At 49.5% G+C, this 22,507-nt stretch overlaps 1 protein-coding gene across 2 annotated transcripts in view; it reads right to left on the bottom strand.

The window, feature by feature from the left end:
* DIS3L2 (DIS3 like 3'-5' exoribonuclease 2) overlaps positions 1–22,507 on the bottom strand; it is a 194,085-nt gene that overhangs the window by 25,612 nt on the left and 145,966 nt on the right. For both annotated transcript variants that reach the window (XM_050902202.1, XM_050902203.1), the window contains exon 15: positions 14,063–14,142. In XM_050902202.1, the coding sequence (XP_050758159.1) occupies positions 14,063–14,142 (80 nt within the window). The remainder of the gene's footprint in view (positions 1–14,062; positions 14,143–22,507) is intronic.

Below are 22,507 nucleotides of genomic sequence, written 5' to 3'. Positions count from 1 at the left end.
CACACACAAAAAAAGGAGCTTAACAGAGGAATACATCACTTCTGCCTCCTCTCTGGCTATCAGAGACTCCTGCTGTAACTCTACCAGCACATGAAGTTTATTGCATTTATCAGTACTGATCATTGGATATGCAGCTTGAAAGTGTGCGTGTGGTGTTTAGGGAGACATGGACAGCTTGAATACACACAGCCCTCATATAATTGGGGCTAAATTATTATGAAATATTGCTATGTGGTTTCTCCCACTGCTTGGCTTCATGACAAACTATCAAAGATCATTATAAAAAAATAGCTTTAACTGAGATGTGTCTGTGCAGGGACTAAGCATGCCCTAGCTCAGCATTTCAGCCCACACTGTCCCGTGTCCCTTCCTGCTCCTTTGCTGACGGGGCTGATCCACCCTCAGCTGGTCTCCCCTGCTGAGACCCAGCCCCTGCTCCCACCCACTCCCAGCACCCGGCTGCAGGTACCATCCCTTCGTGCTCAGTGGTGACAAGATGTGTCCTTCTCCCTTCCACGGTGACGCAAGACCTTTGCAGAGCTGTCCCCTCTGACACTCGTGGCTTGCAAACCGCTCACAGGTATTTTTAGGATTACCCTTTGGCACTGAATAACGAAAGGAGGGAGATGCTGCTGCTGGACGTAGCCAGAGCTCTTCCCAGCCGCCCTGCAGTCACACCAGGAGATGCTGGTGAGCAGCTGTCTTGGGGTTCAGGTGCTTTGTGGCTCTGAGCCAAAAACAAGCCCAGCCACAAGCAAGGCAGTCGTTGCCCCACCTTCACCGCCTGGCACGGCTGATGGCTCCAACCGCGGCAAATTTACCAGTATATAGCAGGTAAGGAGCAAGGCGGTGTGCTTGCGTGTGCACAGACATGTCGCGAAGGAGGAAGGAGGACTGGCTGCGAATCCAAATTTAGAGTGATTGGGACATATTGTGCTGGGATGCTGAGGTTCACACAGCAGCAGCCGTCGGCAGCTCCACATTCAGCTCGAGTCACACAGGAACCAGCCTGGGGAGCAATTACTGGTGTACAAATGCTCTTGAGCTGCAACAAAAGGATGGCAAGGAGTTTCCCATCAAAAATCCTTGAAGTCTTTATCTCCCCCACTTAGGCTTGGGAGGATATTTCCTCCTGCTTAGACAAGCGAAGCCTCAGCAGAGCATCTGTTGGGGGGCCTGAGATGCTGGAGGGGAAGCGTCCAGTGACATGAATCAGGGGTGAGCAGCAGCCACCGCAGCACAGCAGGTTCGCCCTGCCAGCATCACCCTGCTCCCCTGCCAGCACTTGTGACTGCAGGAACTACGCTCCGTTACGAACAAGCTGTTCCTCTAATTCAGCCCTCCTGAATCCTCTGTTAAAGAAGATTTTCCTGAAATTGCCTGGGGCTTTGACTAGCCAAATGCACTTTTACGTCTGACTTCAGTCCTCTAGCTGCCACTGCACTGCTCCCTGCAAGCCCAGCCTGTGCTACTGAGAGCCATGGGGCAGGAGGAAACCCCTGAACCACAGCCTGCTCCAAAAACCAGGTCTGCAGCACTAACCAGCTCCCCACACCTCGATCCTTCCCCTTGCATCCTCGCATGCACATGAGCTTTTTTATTCTAGCAACCCCACAGACTACCCTAGGACTGAAAGGGAAAAACATAACAGCAAGTGCACGCCTAGATGTTCATTTTGTATGTGCCGACAGTCTCACTTTAATCCTACTTTCCACGTTTAAGGTGTTAATGGGAACCTTGATGCATTTCAGAGGGAACGTGCACGGATAGAAGATAGATGCGTGAGTCTGAAACCCTGCTCCCAGATTTCATATCAAGTGCCGGATTTGTTTATATCCATATGATACAATCTCCATAAAAGTAATCAACCACCACCGAAAGGAGATGTTTCAATATCTGCACAGCCTTCACACAGACTAGGCATTAGGTTTGCTTTTATGATGCAGAATAATATAATGGATTCCTTCCACAAGTTCCCAAATGTTGTTATTAAGTATTGCTTCTCTAATAAAATAAGCTGCAACATACAGTAGTACATGATGTGGCATTTACACAAGTCTTTTCTCTATATAGGAGTTGCTGGCTTTTAAACAAATCTGTCTCTTCTATACACTACAGAAGCACAAGATGAGTAATTATGTTCTCTGCTTAATAATGTTTTTGCACTGGCCAATTTAACAGCTAATCTCCACAAACCTCTGAGATAGTCCCCCAGCAGCTACATTTGCATGTTGTAATCAAGTCTTGCTATTAAATCATACTTTGCAACAATAGCTGAGCTGTCAACTACAAGCAGTGGCTCTCGCACTGGCACCGTGCAGGCGAAAGCCCTGAATAAACATGCACGAAGCCACACCGCTCTGCCAGCTAAGAGAGCATCCCTTTGCACTTTTGGGAACTCAGGGATGGCTGCACCCACCACGGATCTCAGGACAAGCACCCTTTGTCTCTCTCTGCTTTCTGGAGCAGCCAGTCAGCTTGCAGGTTGTTTTCTCCAGGCCTGCATGCTGCTCTCTGCAGTGGTGCAAAGCCAAACTGGTTTGGCTGTTGTGCTCTGTCTTACTCCTCAGGCTGCTTTCTACAGTGTCCTTGAAAAATTGAGCACTCCGGCTGCAAGATGCCTTCGTTGCAAAGGTCCCCCCCTTGGCTGCATGGTCAGAACAGCTTGTGGAGCCATGCCGTGAATCAGAGCACTGCAACCTTCAGGGTTAACTACCCTCCTTGAAAATACCCTGCCCAATTTTCCAGTTTCTTTGCTGTCCTTGTTGATCACAGTACAGCATGAAGATGAGGCTGAGAGAGAGGGCAGGCCAGCACTCGTTCAGTTAAGTGTCCCTGTTACTGTCATCAAATTTTGTCTGTGGAGCCTGGGAATGGCTGGTGTGACACACAGCATGAAGCAGATGTTCGATTTTCCTCTTCTGGCTTCTACCAGGGACTGATCCCCTGCTTCTCACTGTCCCATTCACGCTCCCAAAAACTCATCCCCAAAGAGACCCATAAACCCCAGCTTAGCTCAGCACCATACTCCTGCTCCTGTACATTCACTGAAGCAACATATCCCTTCTCCGCTCTCCCATGACCTCAGTTTTCTCTCGATGGGGATAAGGACTGCAAAGATCTGAGTGACCCAAGTGCATCTGTCAAATAACTGCACCAGGAGGCAATTCCTATGAATTCCCTGCAGCAAACATCACTGCACTGGTCCAGGCTGTTATCGGTGCCAAAAACTCTTGCTCTGAACCAGATTCTGCCTCTCTGCACTCCCCTGCAACATGCTGCAAATGTGCAATAAATAGCAGAGCCCTTGTTGAATTCTGCCTTTTGCAGAAGCCGTACCACGAGGCAGAGTTTCAACACACTGATGCAGATCAGCCGCAGCCTGGCTGCCTCGATGATGTCTTTCTGTCCTAATGATTCTTCCTACGCATTAGCAAAACATTTATTTCTACCTTGCCCTGTACTTCCCATTTATCCAGAAATCTGACAAGGTCTCCTTCCTTTTAACATGGAGACAGAGGGAAAGGAGAATTTCTTGCTGGAATCGGCTCACTCTGCGAAAGTAGACAGATCAATCTAGATTCAATCTGTCTCGCTAATTGTTGGGGGCTGGAACTGACCCCAGGCTGGCCTGGCTGGGAGCGAGCACACGAGCACGGGCAGCCTGCTCCCAGCCTCTCCTGCTTTATGCTGCAAACAAATCACACCAGATCTCTTTGAGTATGGTGGACCCTGCCTGCTCCCTTGTAACCTGGACACTTGTGCCCAGCCCCATGTCACCGGGCAAGTGGCACCGCACCATACAGTGCCTGTCTGACAAATGAGCACTGAGCTTAAATAAAGCATGAAAAACTCATTAATAAGATGACTTCTCCAACAGGTGCCCTGTTTTACTGCCTCCTCACCTCTCTAGATCCTATTTGCCCCCAAAGTCCTTCCCAGGGGTACTTCCAGTGGGGCCAAGCCAGTGTGGCCTTTCTTGTCTGTCAGGACAACTGCACGTGTAGCTGCTTGCTAACCTGATTGTGTTGAGATGCGTCGGGTTTGCATCAACTCTTACTACATCAGGCTGTTTAACCTGGACTGTCTGAGCAAAATGAGATTATGCCAGAGATGCAACATGTACAAGAGCTCTGCCAGGGCTGGCTTTCACCAGGGGGATGGGGGATGCGATGAGCAGTCAGGATGTCGGTCTCTGCTCAGCTCAGTCGGAGATGGAAAGAAATATCAACCGGCAGCCCAGGAGACAAGAGCTCTGCTGAATGAGGCAGGAGTGAGCAGCGATCCGATCAGCGAGAGATGCTCAGTAACAGTTAATCACTGCTGTGTTCAAGTGTCAAAGTTAACAGAGGAGCAGGAGGGCAGAGAGCAAGGAGAGAGGGAGGGGAAGCAGGGGATACCGAGTTGCTCAGCTCACGAGGCCAGTGCCGAGAGTAGCATGGCCCCACAGAAGCAGTAAAGCCAGACAAGACCTTACCCAGACTAAAACCCAGGCTAGGCTCTGTACCACGTGCAGGCAGGCAGGCAGGCCTGCCTGCACCAGCTAAACAAAGTGTGGCAGGTAATCATGCCCAAGGCAGCAGAGCTTTGCAGTAACTGAGACTTGAGTGGCAACGATAAAAGTTCACTTTCCTCTATTCCCTCCTGTTTGATGATCACAAAGTGCTTTATAAATGCTAATAAAAAAGTCCCAGAGGACTCTTGCTCTTTTCTGCTTTACAGACAGTGGTGGAGCAGAGACAGATGACGTGGCTTGTCAGAGACCATGCAAGGGACAGCCTCGGAGTTGGGAGCTGACCCTGGACCTCCTGCCCTGTGTGTGGTGAGCTGGTGAGGGGTCCAGTGAGGTCACCAGAGAACAGGGCATTTCCAGAGAGATCAACAGAGGCAGAAAAACTTGCAGGACATCTTGGCCAATAATGATGCTGCTCATTTAAGTGTGCTTCTGCTCATCAGCCTCATTTTAGATGAGACAGGTGAAGGACACAAAATTTAAGATGTTCAAAGCTGATCTGAGGAATTTAGAACCATCTCCCATTAAAATTAATGGAAACATTAATGCAAAGTACACTCAGATCCTCAAGCAGGTTCTTTCCAAGCAAGATCTTTCCATTAACTTGAAAGGAAGTTGTGCCCAAATCCTCTTACATCGCTGGGAACGTCTCAGACGATACAGGTGAAGTCAGGTTACAAATCCATTAGGCTCCAGCTTGACTAATGCATGGCAAATTGAAAGAGGTGAAAGTGCTAAGCTGTAACAGGAACCCCACGCAGGGTGACCTTGACATGGCGAGGAGCTGAGCACACAAAACATGCTTGTGATTTGAAGCTCCTTTTTTCAATGGAGAAGAAGCACAGAGGTGTGGAGGGAACAGAGTCTGTTGCCAGACTGATTTAGCTGCTCTGAACTGTGGAAAAAACATTGAAAAAGCAGCAGGACCCAGAGCAAAGCACGGCAGTAGCTGGGAAAGTAGAATTGCTCACCTGTGCTGCTCAGGAGGGGGTAGAGATGCTTCCACTCTCACTCATTGATTTGTGAGGACATAATTTCAAACAATAAGGTACATTGAATGCCTAGCTTGGCAGAGTACATGGAGAGAGGGCAGGACTCAAAGCAAATGCCCTGTTCTTCCAGGCGCAGCAGCTAGCAAAACCCAACTTTGCAAAGAAGCAAGTGGTGCTAGTGCAAAGCTGATCCTTTACATTAACACAGAGCAGTGTGCCAGGAATTTAAGGCTGGGAGGATTATTTCAGCAGCTGACCTCCTGTGCCTGGAGGGCTTCAGGTAGCTACTGCTCTGTTAAATCCACTGACTTGTAAGGTCTAAAACACCTTCCAGAAGTGCACTTGTCCTTGAGAGATGGAGAATTCCCTGGTCTTCTCTTAGGACATTCTGCCAGTGGTTAATCTCTCTTGCCTTTCAAATACGTGCTTTATTTCTAGTCTGAATGCTTCAGCTTTCAGCCAGTAGCTCTTTATGAGAGAGCAATCCCAGCTGGCTGACAATCCACCCGGTTACCCCAGCTTACATTGCCGATCCCCTGGGGAACGAAGGTACTTAGTGCTGAACAGACCGTAGAGGTCCTGCCCACGGCAAACCGAAAGCCCTCGCTCTCTCCAGGCAGAAAGCGCAGATCAAACAGCAGGTTGGCGAGCAGGACTGGAAGGTCTATCTCCAAGCAGAGCATCCTTCATCACCGCCAGCACAACACATGCTCCGAGTACTCAGCATCCCCTGCGTCATCTTTGGTCTTACTCCACTGTCTGCCGCTGCATGCAGCTTTCCACCGTTAGTTTGTACCTAAAGCACAGCCTAACAAAGCAAAAGAAGGCAGCACGTGCACTTGCCCACTAGTCCCAGTGCTCCCTGCTTGTAACATCACAGGGTGGACAGCAAAACCTATACCTGGCAGAGAAGTCGCTCTGCACTATGACTATACATTCAAGGACACAGAGACTAAGCCAAAACAAAGACTCCTTTTCCACATTTGTTACGAAAAAGTATGCCTAAAAATCCTGCTGGGAGAGGGATGGCTAGCGCTGGTGATTTTCTAGCCAGATCTCAGCTCAGGAGCGGGCCTTCCTCGACACAAAATCAATCCAGCGACTTGGGTTCAAGATGAAATTGAGAGGTGCTTCTTGTGGAAGGACGGTTATTCACTCTTTCCCACGTCAGATCTGTCCTCTCCCATGTACCTAAGGGCTAATCAGAGACTCATCCGATTCAGGGCTACTAAGAAAACACAGATCCATAGGTTAGCAATTCTAGTCCAGATATAGCTCACTGCCTTGGGCTTTAGTCAGACATATATAGGCCAGGGAAATGGTGCTGAAATGCTGCTGAGGGCTTCCAAACATATTGTTAAGCAAATGGATATGTAAACAGATCTCCAGGGATGACGCATGGAGACAGCATCTCTGACTCAATTACAATTGCAGCTGATTTTCTCACCTACTTGACTGCCACCAAATACCCAGACATCTGACACTGACACAAGGAGGTTTTACAGCTCCTCTCCAAGCGAACACTCTGAAACAGATAAGATGACAAACTCTCCTGATTCAACCCAGGGAGAGCAGGGAGGTCCCACACTCACCTGGGTTTAAGAACCCAGTCCTTCCTCCCCCTTGAGGGTGGGAGCACACACTGACTGCTCTGGTACCCTGTTGAGGATTTAGAGAGAGAGCTGGTCGATGTGGGATATTGTGTAGGCCACCAAAGAAACCTTCAAATGTTCATTTGGGAGGGATCAGGTTATCTTCAAATCCCATCTGCTTGCTCAGGGGAAAGGTGGGTTTCCTTGATCACCTTTTCCATTTGCAGCCCCCACATCACACTGACACTCCAAGGAGTTGGCAGTTACTGTTTCTACAGCACTGACAGATTGGAAACCTGTTATTAAGCAGCAGGGTGGCAGGAGGAGGCAGGTCTGTGTCAAGAAAAGCAGTTAAGTAATACCTGGGCAGAGCCTTTTGCAAGACCCCTTCTTCCTCACCTAGAAATGGCCACAGGGTCCCTTCTACAAGGAAGAACAACTCTCTGCTCCTCAAAGTCTCAAGTGACAAAGGCTATTTTGCAGCATGTGTCTCAGCAGCCTTTGGTTGCGGCATACAGAAAACCAAGCTCATACCTTAGGCAGGAAGGATTACGTATCTTTTGAAGTTTTAAAGGTCAACCTCCAGACTTATTCTCCTGGACAACTTACCCTACACTGAACCAATGCCAAAATCAGGAGGACTGCTTTATCTCCATGGAGAGTGACAGAATAATTCACCAGCCTTGCCCGGCCAACTCCAATGCTTACCCTTTGGCAGGTGAAGGATATACATCACCTGCTGACTTGGGTAAAGTTTACTGCCAATAAGTCAAACAAAAAACAAGACACGGTATCAAAAGAAAAATTCCAACCTACTTAGTCTTCTCTTTTGTAGAGTATATCTTCTGGGCAGTGCTAACTCATGCCCTGGCTTGCATTTTGTTTCCAATCCTATTCTCATCCACATAGACACCACTTCCACCAGAGCTCGGTAGTGTTTTAAGCCCAGGGAGGGCTGGCTTAGTCTTAAACCCAGGAGGTGGCTACAATCAAAGTGGTGGTATTCCTTCTCAGCAATGAAAATGAAGGCTTACTTACCCCAACCATCTCTGATGCTTTTCTGTGGCCTCCAAAGACAGCTAAACCCTCCCACAGCTCACCAGGAAAGAGTCACAGGGCAGCTCAGCTACCTGCAATCCAACAAGACTTGGGCAATGCTTGCAGAAAGCTAGCGATGCGCAGAGGTGTGCCCACAGAACTGCAGTGCAGTGGGACATGCCTCGTCCCAGCTACGCCACCTTGTCCAACGGGGCACCCTAAAGTGAAAATTCCACCCTGGAGAATTTGACATTGGCTGGCAGATCCATTTCTGGAAATGGAATTAATTTTATTTTGATCTGAAATCTAAACAAGGCATTTCATAAGCTTCAGGTGAATAACTGCTACTAGACAGCATCCATCCAGGCCTGTGATGTCAAGGGATTACATGTATATGGATTTCCCCCATGAAATCCCAGTCTGCTAGACAAGACAAACAAGAGAAGATGCCACCTTCAGAGACTTCCCCGGCCAGGCAGGTCAGAGCACATATTTGCTGATCACTAACCAGAAAATGAGATGCTGTCAGGGGAGATGAACACTTCCTTTACACCAATACAAGCAGTGCTGCTTCGCTGGGATGCATGCCATGAAACAAGCATGTAATAAGGCAGGTCAGGCACCCAGTGACTGTGTGAGCTGTGCAGCAGCTCCTTGTACAAACCACCCACTCTGCAAGCCTCAATTTCTCCTAAGGAACAAAACATACTACGGTAAACCTGCCAGCTCATTGCAAAGCAACCAGGTCCATGCTAAAGTCCAACACATGAGCTGTACACCTGGGAAGTACATCTGAAAACAAATCAGTTATGCTGTGTCAGCTGCTTTACATATTTTGTTCCTAGCACTTCCAGTCAACAGCTCTCCTAGCAAAAAAGAATAAACTCCAAACAATTCTGCTTTGCTCTATTCAGAAAAATACCCCCCCCCCAACCTCCACCCAAGCTCTGTTTACACCAAACCTGCTGCAGCCCTGAATGGTAGCAATAAATGGAGTGAGCTAATGTGTTAGTGACAAATAACCCGTTCAAACAATTCAAGCATAATTATAGGCTGGCTCTCCTGATGTAACGTTGGGTACATCACTGCAGATATTACATTCACCTTATGAAAAGATTGCACAGAGGAACTCAGTTGGTAACCCAAACAGCATTATATATCACGAGCCTGTCAGCATCAGGAGTGCATGCACCCTGGCATTTGAAGTCCTGGTGTTTTAAGTGATAATCCAATGTACCAGGCATCATTGATCTCTGTATAAAAGGGGGCACCACTTTTCCTTTCAACTGGAGCTATTTTTCACTTCTCATCCTGAAGAGTTGTGTGGTGCTGCCCGCAAGTGGCTACACTGCACAGCAGCTCTATCTGTAGCACTCCGGGTCCCCGGAGAGAAAAAATGATCAATACTCCAACGCTGCTTTTGTAAGAAGTCTCTAAGTGCTTCCATGCAAGACGCTGCTCCTCTGGGTTTAGAAATTACTCTGAAGAGAACATGAAAGCCCCCACTGCAAATTCATAATCTTGACACAAATCCCAGCTGCAGCAAGGAATTAAAATGAAATTCATTGGTGAGCTGCAAGCTGGTCTATTGGCGAAGGCAGCATCTGTGATGTGAGGAAGGGACCTCAAAAAGAGACCAATACCTGGAGGCTAAGGGAGCAGGAAAACCATGTTAGAGGAGAACCAGCTGGGGACAAGGAAGCGTCACAACGCCCTGCAAATATGGCCCATGTAACAAGATGAATCTTGACAGGGATTTATAGCTCCTCGGTGGGTCTGTGATGGCAGGGACCCTGAGCACTGCATCATCTGAGAAAGATGACAGTAATCAGAGAGTCTTGAGAGGGAAGACAAAGGCACTTGAAGGGTTAGACTTGCTGTGGATAGGCGAGCAGAGCCTAGGAGGTCTCCAGAGAACTGTCTGGATAGCGACAGTGAATGCAGAAAACAGACTGAATCTTCCATTTCTTGGATACAGCCAAAAGATACTAAACTTCTCACAATTAATTTCTTCCAGGGGTATCTCAAGTTGGCTTTGGCTCTTCCAGCACGTGGGCTGGAAGAAATCTTTCATGATCATCTGTAACCTTTATTGATCTCATCCTTCCTGCTGCCTGGCAGCCCACAAGAGTAGGACCAGCCGTGCCGGGCAGGTAGGCTTCAGAGCGGGCAGCCGGCGCTTCCTCAGCACAGCTGGTATCATGTTCTTAGACTGGGGACCAGTGAGGGCATGTTGTAAGACAGGATTCATGAGCCATGATGGATGTGAATGGCCTTGATGGTCTTTTACTGCCTGGCTGGGTTTTGCAATTGGATCCTGGGCAGGGCCAGAGAAATGCAGTCTGTGCAGAGGCAGAAAGCCAGTCCCACCCTCAACACCCGACTTGTGCCGCAGTCACACCACGGGATGGCTGGCAGGGCTGTCTTCTCCTGGATGTGACTGCTCTGGGGCCAAATGAAGGCTGACAACATGCTCCTGTTCCGAATGTCACCCAGCACACATCACCAGCTGTCCCCGTGTCAGGGCACAGCACTCCTGTCGCAGGACAGCCGTGCCGCAGCAGCCCAGTGCAGCAGCCCGGTGCTCTGTTGATTATACTGACTGATCCCCATGAGGGAGAATTTAAGTAACATGGCTTGAAAATGGGAAAGCAGACTGCTTGCTTCTGCATGAGGTCAAGTCATTTCCTCTGGGGCCAGAAGGATTGAAGGGCTGGGAAGGACTGGCAGCCAAGGGTAGGAAAGTGTCTGGGTCTGAGCAGGGAAAAAGGGGAGAAGCGATGTCCCCTCGTCTCTGGCCCCGCAGGGGCAGTGACAGCCTCTCTCCTCCATACGGCTCCAAGTACAGCTCTTGGATCGCTACTGGGACTATCAAGTGCCATCGGATACCAATATATTATAGCAGGGGGTGGAAGAGCGAGCAGCTGGCTGCTCAGCACCTCTTCTGCTCTCAATCCAAGGCTCCCAAGGCTCCGCTGAGTCTGGTCTCCCCAAAGTGCTCGGCACCCAGGGTGCGATAGCAGAGCTGGCGCCTGGCAAGTGTTGTGCCTGTGAACACCGCTGCAGGCAGGCAGGCAACATGAAGCTGCCAGGAGCGGGCAAAAATTCTTTGGCAGGGTTTTATCATTTTAAAGGGAACAAATTCCAATTGATTGCCCTTGTAAGAGCCTGCATGGTACTTGCACTTCTAGCCTAAGCAACAGAAATTTTAATTGCTCTGGTAATTACACTTTCAGCAATACTGCGGTCCTTTGTTCTGCAAGTGGGAGGCCAATATCCGCTGTTCTCCGGTGGCCTCGTCTGGCTGCAGCTTGGAACAGCATTTGCCACTTGGAGGGGAAGGGACACTCCTCCAGTGATCAGGGTGACAGCCTTGCCACGCACAGCCCCACTCACACAGATCTCTGGGGCAGCAAGCACACTCCCCAGGCCAGAATGGGTTCCTGTTGATGGGGATCACCTCAGCTTCCTCCTGCTGCTTGGGAGCTTCACACACCTGCACTCCTGCCGCAAGTCTGTCCCCGGCACGGGTCCCAGCCCCGACGCTCTGCCGAGGACGCTGGGCTCCGGGATGCACATTTCCATTCTTTCCCATGCATGAGCTTGCAGTGTGTCACCAGCATTTTTTCTCTGGGCTGTAAACAGCTCCAAAACATGGTGCAGACACAAACATTACGTTGCTTTAACTTCTAGATACATCTTTAGAAGGATACAGAAGAGCTGTTATCCCCTTGGGTCCTGATGAGTACCATCAAAGCCTGACTAGGCTTGGGAGAACACAAGGCCTACAATTTACCCTGGGAAATTGCTAAGGAAAAATTATCACGACAACTGCCATGCTATTGTATGGACAACAAATTAACCCTATGAAAGGCCCAGTGCTTGAGAAGTACAGTCTCTGCTTGGCTGAGCAGGAGCCACATCCAGTGCTTCACTACGCTATTCAAATGTAATGCTCTGTCACCAATAAAGCTGCAGCGCACGTGAGCTTCTCCAAAATCACCCAAGGCACAACCAGAACCAAGCACATGTTTGGCTCAAGGGCACTTTACCTGCAAGAATACATCAGCCATAGCACAGACCTTCACGCTTCAGTTCACCGGCCAAGAATTGTTGGAGGCGCTGGGCTGCATGCACAGGGTTTAGGGGGTAAGCGTGTGCGCAAACTTAGCGAGGCTCTGCCTGGGAAATGGGATCCTGCTCCCCCCAGGCTGGTCAAGCAAGCTATAAAATACAAAGCACAGGGCCCCGCAGGGACATATAATTGCAGTTTGGATCCATCAGACACACACACAAAGTCTGGGTTTACCTGCAATCCCACTCATCCTGCCCACACCGTATTTTTCCAACCCATGATCCTGGCTGGCATGGCTCGGGGTGGCTCAGCTCCCACGCTTGCCAGAAATGCAGGTCACAGCCATACATCTCTAAATCAACAGCTGCCAACATGCCGCAGCTACTTTGTCACATGTTGGACCACTCACTGCTAAAAGCAAGGTTTCCAAGCAGAACTGCTATTGGCCTCAGCACTTAAACAAAATAGCTCCACTCCCGTCCCCAGAGTTTCCTCAAACAATGGCACAAAACACCCTCCGGAGCCCGGGGAGAGGAGGGTCTGTGGCAGAAAAAAACACGGCTGCTGATTTCCGAGATATATGCTGCACAATTAGAAACACTGGATCTATAAACATCCTCAACAAACCCCAATAGGTCTGGGGGTTTTCTTTTCCTCGCTGTCCATTGTGTGCCGCCGCCTTTAAAAACCTCAAAAAGAAACGCTCTTCCCTTGTTGATTTTATGCTTTGACACTGAACTGCACGTTTCCCTGTTAGCTTGGTGGTGCTGGAGGTACCAACTCTGCTCATCCATGCCTCTGGGGCCAGGATAGTTGGGATGGGACTATGTACCACGTGCTCATCGCCCATCTGTAAGTGGGAAGGATTCTCCCAGAAATGATCTCCCTTCTTGTTTAAACACTGAGATTTCTCAGCTTAGAAAGGGGCAGGTGCTGTTTGCGGATGTCCCTCTTCCTCATCGGGACTGTTCCTGTCAGCGTTTCAGAGCAGATCTAATTACAGGCTGTTCCGTTCATTGACAATTTCATATACCCTCCTTTTTTAGGTTAACCTTCAATAACTGGCAAGAAGCAGAACTATATGGGTGGAGGTAACAGGCTATGGATTTATGACATGCTGGTATTCAGGCAAAGTAACCCAGCGCAAACACAGAAATATCCTGAACTGTGCTGCTGCTGTCAATTTGATAATGAGAATGTGATTTGAAATAAAAACATCTTGGGTGCCAATTCACTACAGCAGCAGTAAAAATAGGCAGAATACCTAGAAATTGAGGACTCTGTGCTCCAAACACATCCAAAGCTTGAATATCATATGGTACCTTATAAAAACAGAGCATGTGGCTGCACTGGGGCTACAGTACCACAAATGAAAGGCCACTCAGTGAACCCACGCATGAGCTTTAGCAGAGAGAATGGGGTGCTGTGTGTCTCTAGCTGAGCAGAAGTGAGGGCTGCCCTCTTCGGTGCTCTGCAGCCTTTGGATGCTTACCCCCCAGCCCATGCTCCCAGAGTCACCCCAGCACAAAACAGCGCAGGGTCTGAGTTGCAAACACCCCTGGGCAAAGCCTGGGTGAGTTCTGCCAGAGCCTGTGGTACCCAAGAGCCAGCCTTTTAGCCAAATAAAAGCAGCTTTTAAATGCTGCAGAAAAAAGGGGGCTGCAGGGCCTCGTGCATTTTAAAGGATCTGGCCTTTACAGGAGCTGTTCCCAGTTTCAGGTCAAGCCTGAAGCCTGCTTTAATCTACTTTTAAGTGGTACAAGCAGTTGTGATCCCTCTGCCAGAAGGCAGGGCAGTCTCCTTTCAATGCACCTTCCCCTATCTGCTGCGTGCCATCTTCCGTGGGACTTACTTGTTGCTGTCCCGGTACTGATAGATATAACAGCCTTGAGGCATCCCACTCTCCTGGTCCAAGGTAAACGAGAGCTTCAGCTGCAGAGAGGAGAGGGGGTGGGGGAGAATGAAAAGAGAGAGAGAAAAAAAAAAGGCAACATTTTAGGCTCTCAGTCATCACAGCAACTTCAAGCGAGGCCTGTGGGAGAAAGCTTAACTCACCGAGACTGACACGCAAACACCGTGGCCTGGAACATACCGCAGGGTTCCAAACCTCAGGGAAAAGTCACATGCGTTGCAGAAACCTCTCGCTTTTTCCACCCTTTGTTACTATAAAGTGTTTGTGGTTCTTCTGAAATGCATGGGTCTCAACGGTTCACCCCTCCAAACCCACCCACACACACCACCCTTCACCAAAGCGATTGCGGTTCCCCTCAGACACTAAAGAAATGAGTCTTCTCCACCGGCAGCTGTAGTTCCCACGAGTCTTTCTCTGAAAACTTTCCCGGCTCCATCTCGTTTCTCCAGTGCATTAGAACAGAGAGGAAACCACAGAGGGAAAGGTGACAGATTTTTCCTTCTGTGCAGAGTTATTAAAGAGCTGTTAGAAGGGTTTGCAGTTTGGATCCGCGTCCGGCAGGAGGCTATGATGTGACCTGGAAGCTGCTTTCTTTGCAGCTCCAAGAAGGCGTTCGGCAAGGGCTTTCAGATTTCAAACACTGCTCATTTTATTTAAGGGGGGAAAAATTAATCCTCTTTCAACAGGCAACAGAACGGTTCTGAGGGGAGACTTTTTTGCTGAAAATGTCTCCAGTGATTTTATATGCTGAACTGCCTAGAAAACAGCATGGGGCTGAGCCCTGCAACAGCCCTACATATCCGAGCAGCCCCTCATTCCCCAGGGGAAGGCTGCTGGCCCCCAGACCAGTGTCCCACCAGCTCCCACAGCGATGAGGTGCAGCCCCTGGGCTCTGCAAAAGGGCTGCAGACCCTGACCAGGAGCCAGCAGGCTGGGTAAGAGGGGCAGCATCCTTCGGAGGAGGTAGCTGCGGTCTTTATGCGCTGAGCGCTTTGGCTTTTTTGGGGTCACAGAGATTACTAACAGCAGGGCTGTTACCACTGCTGGATTGTGCAGGACTCTTGAAATGGTCTGGGAAGACCATCGCAAGGGCTAAAAGTTGAAGGAGGTTTGTTATGATGAGCCTGACCTTTTTAAACAGGGAAAGGAGGAGAGAGCAGTGTTGAGCCACTCCATTTGATCACAGACTCCTCTCCTCTGGGCTCTAAGGAAATTGCTAACTCAAATTAATGGCTTATTCAGGAATGAACACAGAATTAAAACGTCTTTCTCCCGTAGGCTGTTAAGAAACCCTGTGTGCTGAATCATTAGATGGTGCACTGATTTTCGCTTCCCTAAAGGGTAGCAAAGTCATACGCTGTGCTCTCACTGACCCAAATAAAACTGCATACCATGCAATCATTGAAAAATTCACCATCTCGAATACTGAGTTAAGAACAGAGTACCAGGCTGAGGCCAAATCCAGCTGATCTCCCTTGACTTCTATGCCCTTAACTCTGTAAGCCATTCCGTGACAGCATGTATCACTCGTGTCCATGCTTTGCACGTGTCCGTGGTGCAAGTATCACGATTTGTACCGCTGTCCAGATGGCAACCTCTTATGCCCTCAACCACTACCCCTTCCTGCAAGCTGATCTCACTACAGCTTAGCAGATTCCTCAGATCCATTTTGGAGACCGGTGCCAAAGGCAGGACTAGCAGAGCCAGCTGGGGATGTCTCTTCTTGCCGAGATCCATGAAGCCAGGCTGCAGCTCCAGCCTTTCCAGATGCTATGATGGCACATAGCAGCTACCCCGCGGGAGCAGGAGGTCAGCAAGAAACAAGCCACCTCCCCAAGGGAGACAAACGATTGCCTTGCTGTGGCACGGGCAAAAGTCACTTGTCCATAACCAGAGTCCCCCAGGTGAGTTGCGCTGGTTTGGGGAACTGAAGGAGGAACTGGGAACTGCCCAAAGCCATTTTTCTGTGCCAGGTTTTCGAAAGCTTTCCTGCTAGAGTATCAGAAAGCACCTCTGAGGCAAAAGGGACAGTGGTTATCTCTGGCACAGCTCCACCTGGTCCTGCGCTTTGAGGAAAGGGCACCGCACTGCAGAGTCGCTAGAGAAGAAACACAAAAGAAAGTGCAAAATTGGGCAAAAGTGTGGCTTTGGCTGCTTTCAACAATGTTTCTGATCAAGGCAAACTCAGGAGTGCCTGAGCCTCTCATTTGCAGCTCTCAGCTAAGTGGGCTTTGGGCTTGCAGTAACCGAGCATCTCTGGTTACAGCTCACCTGCGCTCTGGGCCCCCAGCACCACCCGGGGCCGGAGCCAGCTCTGTGCAAGGAGACAAGTCCAGGGGAAGGGAAGGAAGGAAAAGGGTTTGGAAGGAAAACAGCCTTGTTTGGACAGGCTGCCAGGGAAAGCTGTGGGGCAATCAGGTATGGGAGGGTGACCTTTCCGCTATCTGGGGGGACGGGGTCCCATGGAACCCGCCTACCCAAAAAGGAAAGATCACAGTTCCCGGAGATAATGGGTTTTCAACTTTCTGTTATTTTAACCCTTCTTTGTCTGCTCATGGTATTCCAGACAAATAAAACACACCCTGTTTGGCAGGCTCAGCCGTCTTTGCTTACCCACCAGTGCCAACAAGGCCTGTGTAATGGGGACTGTACACAGCTTGGCCATCTGGGGCAATACTGTCAGGCAAGAGGATGCTGCTGTCACCCACAGTGACAAGAGGACCCCACTCAGAGAAACGTTAGGGTCAGGCAGTCACACGGAGAGACGTGTAACTAAAGGTCTGTCCCAGCAACCATAGCTCAAGGCAGCCGTGTTGTTGCTGATGCACAAAACCCTGCTCTTCTGCAGATCTACCCTGCTGACGTACTGTCATGGCCAGCCAGGAGGGGGAAGAGGGGACCTGTGATTGTCACCCAGGCCAGGAGTCCTTACAGACCCTGAATGAACAGCCAAGCTCTGGCTGCGCGGCCACCAGCAGCGCTTCGGCTGCATTTGCTCATTTGGTGGCATTTGGTCTCTGCAGGGAGCATGAAGCCCCCAGGCAAAACTCATCACAGGGCAGAAAGAGAGCAGGTAAGGCAGATAGAGAAGGACTAGCTGAGCGCTGCCAGGGGGCACACTGGGATGCAGAGACTGTAAGCTTCCTACTAAGCTTGAAAAGGTTGTCCATACCCACTCGATAGCATGTAGTTGGGTCCTCTCTGCCATTGGAGCCACAGGAGTGCTCCACTGATCACCCTCAGGCACGTGCTCACTTCTGCACAGCCGTGCTCAGCTGCAAAGGCACTTACGCTCCCCGGCACCTCGGTGCTTTGGAAGGTCTGCTCCACAGATTTTTCCTCTCGTGCTAAAGCTAATCTATGAGGTGCCTGCTGCCACAGATCTCCAAGAACAAAACTCAGGAGTCCTTTCCCAGCTCTCTGCACAGCCTACACTGCTGCTTCTCTCTGGTCCCATCTTCTTCAGCAGCCACCCTTTCCTTTTGCCTTCATTCACTAAGCACAAAACCTCTGGCTGCTTCTGAATTAAAGAAGGTTGCAGGGCAAGGCTGGGGGCAGGAGAGATGTCAGGAGCTGATTGACCACTTTATCATTCCTCCTATCTGACTCCTGCTACAGCAACGTCACAAGACATCCAGAGCCTCCCAGATACAGGAAGCCCTACAAAATAAGCAGGCTTTTGCAATTGTCCCTCTGGCATAGCTTTAACTCTTAACCAATTTGACAACATTGCTCCAACACCGTGTGCTGCTTTGAAGCTCCTTTTTTTGTGTGTCAGTGCTCCTTGTCAGAACGCAAAGGCTTGCTGTAAAGCCAGCAAACAAACTAATACCAAGACAAAGGAAAGCGCACTGCTCTTCAAAATTCTGGATTTTATGCCTGCAGGGGCAATGGGGGACTGAGGTTTCTTACAGAAATGCAAGTGCAGGGTGACCCCATCACAAGGAAGGCTCATCAGATCAAGGGATCTTCACCATTAAACATATGAGATCATTTCATTTTACAAGACACTGCTGGGCTTCACTGGGAGAGGAGGGGGAGAGGAGATTTCCCAGCGCTGTACTGCAGTGCCATTCGGTTTGCACTGCCCCCTTTGGTTGCGTAGCCCTGGAGCTCACATGCTAATAAAGATCCCTTTGCACTTCAATAGCTTTGCACATAAAGAAACTCTCGGCATGGTGTGTGCGTGAACTCAATGGGAAAGGGAGCTGGAACGCAGCCATGCTGAGAACAGAGTGCTGCCTACCAGGCGAGCCCCATCAATAATTGAGATGTCAGAGGCACAGGGAGGTGTGTGAATAAGATCTGTCAAAAGGAGTAATTGGGATCTGTGTGGATACAGTGATGGATAGGCTCGCTCACCACCAGACACAACTGCAATACACCCAAACAGAAGAGGAGCAGGGCGCTGAAATTCAAAGGGGCTGGGGCAGGCTGTTTGATGGGCAGGACGTCATTGCCTCCATGGAGGGGAGTATCGCAGCTAAGGTACCAAGCAGGTGTGGGCACGCTATCCCGTGACTAGTCAATGGAGCAAGAGAACGTACTCACAGCACGTGGCTGATCCTTGGTAATGTTTGGTGGCACATACTGCAGGCTTGAGGTGAAAGTAATGCCACCTCCTCGAGGAAAGTCATCACCTGCCCACAGTGGTCACTGGGCACTGAGGGCTGTGTGCACATAACACTTGTTTGTGCAATGGCTCTACTCTTTGGATTAGTAACATCCTCCCGCTCCCTATTCCTACATCCTTAAATCCAGCAGAGGATGCAGTTGGCTGACACTGGGATGCTCCTTGCTCTTCCTTGTTCCTCCTTCCATCAGACACTGACACGCTTCATCTGCACCCAAGGGTTCCCACACACCCCCCTGACAGTGGGGAGCAGACACTAAACCAGCACATAGACACAGACAGACACGACACACCAGCAAAAGCAGAAGGGGTCAGGGCAGCTGTCCTTCAGTGCCCTGACAGCTCTGTGCTGCCTGAACCCTGCGGGGACCCAATGCCCTGCTCAGGCAAACAGGCCTTGGTGGGAGGTGTTGGGGAAGCCACCTACATCTTGGGGTTTCCTCCACCAAGGCCACAAAGAGGCTTTTCAGAACAGGGGAGCAGTGCTTAACACTGTCATGGACCTCCAGGCTTACTTAGACTTCAGTGCAGACAGCAGCTGTCCTCATTTTAAAGAAAGTTTTAGACCTGCAGCAATTAGGGGCCCAGTCATGCGATAAAGCCTGGTAGCTCCAACAAGGAGAGAGCATGAGGAGCAAGCAGCCTTCTGGCTGCTGAAACGCTGCCAGTACCTATATTGACTTGACTGGGCAAATTCTGCATGCCCCTTGAGTAAATGGTTTGGCTTGGATCCCCTCGTTCCCAGCCTTGGCTCCGAGCAGCAAACCTCCGTCATTAGACAAAAAGTTTTCTCTACACATGCACTATATCAGAGAGGTATTATCGGTTCAGCTGAGTAACCCGGTCAAAGATTTCAGATGTCCCAATTCTGGGGCAATGTAAGGGCATGCCTCGGCCAGCCTTGGTTATAACTGTTCAAGGTAATTCCACCAATGTGGTGGGGTATTCAAGCAGAAAGAGTTCACCCAGGGCAAGGATGAGAGGTAGAACACGAGCCTCCAAGACAAAAACCAGGGGACTGGATCTAAAGATTACAGTGAGAACAGCCTCCTGAAAGGCAGGGGTTCTCTTCTACCCTTGGCACTCATTCAATTTTAACCCCATTTGTGTGGAAGTCCGAAAAGACTGGTATCAGCTCCCTCTTGGAATAAAGGCTCCCCTCTCCAGCAAGCTCTAGAAAGCTTTTTAAGAATAAACTTAGTCATCAAGGAGGTTTTTATGCCCCGCCCAAACTTCGGTTTTGACCCGAAAAAAAAATAGCCCTGAAGTCCTGACACTCACTTTTAAAACCACAAAAAATGAGCCATGCTCCAGGAACGTAATCACAGAGTTTTCTGGCACCTCGTCCCTTAAAAATACATCCATCTGCCTCCATGCAGGCCATCAAACTCAATCTTGTTCACAATGGATTTCCCAATTCCTGCATGCTGGAAGGACTGCAGCGGTGCTGGCTGTGCCGGCTGGACGAGCCCTTACAGAAGCGCAGGCTGCAAACCTCACAGCTGTGTTTTCACTTAAAGAAGCTGCTCTTGAGACCGAAGCACTTCTCCTTCCACGAGCTTTTCTATCTGTACTGCAGTTCGAAATTGCTGGAGAAAGACCCTGGGTAGAGGCTGAAGAACATGTGGTAAGGACAGGATGGGGGTAATGAAGGAGAGACCAAAAGTCCTACAGTGGAAAAAGAGGAAAGACAAGGAAACTTGCTACCAGCTCAACCAGTTACCTCTCACATTGGGTTGGGGTGGTCCTTCCCTTTTGGCTTTGCAGACAGTGAATGTTTGGCCAATCTCAGCACCTGGTTACAGGACTGCTGTGGCTACTGGTTGGAAGTCCTGAACTGGTCCTAAACTGGTCCCATCTCACCCACTGCCTCCTCAGTGAGACCCCTTCTTCCTATCCCTAAACGCCCATTTTCCAGGTGAAGGTTTAAATTCTCTAGGAGGCTCCTGAAGCCGTCCCTGCTGCCTTGTGTCCTCAGCATGGCCGATCCCCAGGAGACAGATAAAAGCAGCGAGGTAAAACCAGCTGCCCCATAAGCCTGCTCCTTGGGGAACGGGTGCTCGGAAGGGGACATCACTGGCAGCTGCTCTTCTCGCTTCTTCCTGTCCCACTGTCACCACTCCTGAGACATCTCGACTCCCAAAATGAAATGCAGAGCCGGCACAGGAAAGAATCAGCAAGGAACATGCTGGGCACCCAGCATGCTCCACAGCCAGCCAACCTGCACGTCCTGGAGCTCCTGGGTGTGAGATGACAGTGCTGTGTTTGACAGAAACTCCTTGCCAGCCTTGCCCCCTTTCACAACACAGAAGAACAACTGGGTGTAAGTGGGCAGCAGAGCAAAGGGTGACTTATTTCTGGGGGTGAGACCTCCTCTCCGTTCCTGCTCTACTTTCCAGTTTTGAGGTCTCCTGTGCAGAAGGGCTGTCTCTTACTTGCAACAATACAACACATCACCTTGAGTTTTACTTGTTCTGCACCACCCAAGCTGCACATCTCTCTAATGTCTCTTCCCTCTCAGGACATTAGCCAGCAAGCCGCCTCTGCTAACAGGCTACAAGATCCATGCATGTGGCTAAAGGACAATGTCAACCTGAAACCCAATCCAGCCTAGGACAAGGAGCCGAAACTCATTTGGGGTATTACTCTGGCCTGAATCCTGCTGCTCATTTCTATTTTACAATCCCATAGTTTACTCAAACGTTATTCCTCTCCTCTGCTGCTGCCTGCATTATACAACTGCATAAAATACATGCAAAGCCAGTGAATCCCTGATGGGATTAGCTTATACAATAAGCTATTACTAAATTATCCCACAGGCTGCAGCAGGTCTTGCCTTGCTCTCCAAACCTCTCTTCTGGGATGCAGCGAGGACCCTGGGGTCTTCCCATCACAGGAGTGAAGTCACCAATGCGTGTTCCCTAGCACATACAAAGGCTGCTCTGTTGTTGTCTAGTGGCCCCCAAAACCTCTGCTACAGGTAGTCGGGCAGTACAGCAAAACCAGAAAGAAGCGTGGCTGGATCCTTTGCAAAGACATGCGGATGCTGTCATCAAAATGGCAAGCTGGCATCATACCCTTGGCTTTTATTTCACAGCTGCAAGTCAAAGCTGAAGAGCCTTTCTGGAAAGACAGGGCAGGAGACAACTTTCACCACTTGACAAAAACATAAACTGCAAATGAGTTTATTTTTAAGCATTCACACTTGCCTGCATCGGAGGTTTCAAACGCAATCCACGAAGAAACAGATACAGATTTTTTAGAAAGAAGAGCTGAATACTTCCGTTCACTTTATAATTTATAAACTGGATGAGCTCATTATCTAGATGCATGATTAGGAAACCACATGACTGAAATACAGATTATACAATTGCGAAGGGTTTACGTTGGTGGATTAAAAATACCTTCTTCAGAAGCTAACGAATTGTGACACTGCATCGCACGCTCTAGACCACTAGGGAACTGTCAATGAAGTTAAAAGTATTTTCTACACATACACCAATTTTAAAATAAAAGCAAAACATCCCTAGGAAATGCCACGTAAAAAACTGTGACGCTAACAAGATACATGCCAAATTTCACTGCTTGGCCATTTTCTGTTACTCAGAGCCTGTCTCCCAGCCTCTCTTTAAAGCACTCCTGGCTCCTGCGCTTCTCCCAGCCCCGCCAGTGCTCTGACAAAAGACAATTTCACTGATTTCATCTTGTGCAATAAAAAAGCCTTCACAAGCTGGGCTTTACCAGCCTCAATA

This window comes from Gymnogyps californianus, chromosome 10, assembly GCF_018139145.2.
Source record: "Gymnogyps californianus isolate 813 chromosome 10, ASM1813914v2, whole genome shotgun sequence".
Lineage (NCBI taxonomy): Eukaryota > Metazoa > Chordata > Aves > Accipitriformes > Cathartidae > Gymnogyps > Gymnogyps californianus.
The sequence above is the reverse complement of the archived record's forward strand: the minus strand, read 5'-3'. Positions and strand labels throughout refer to the sequence as shown.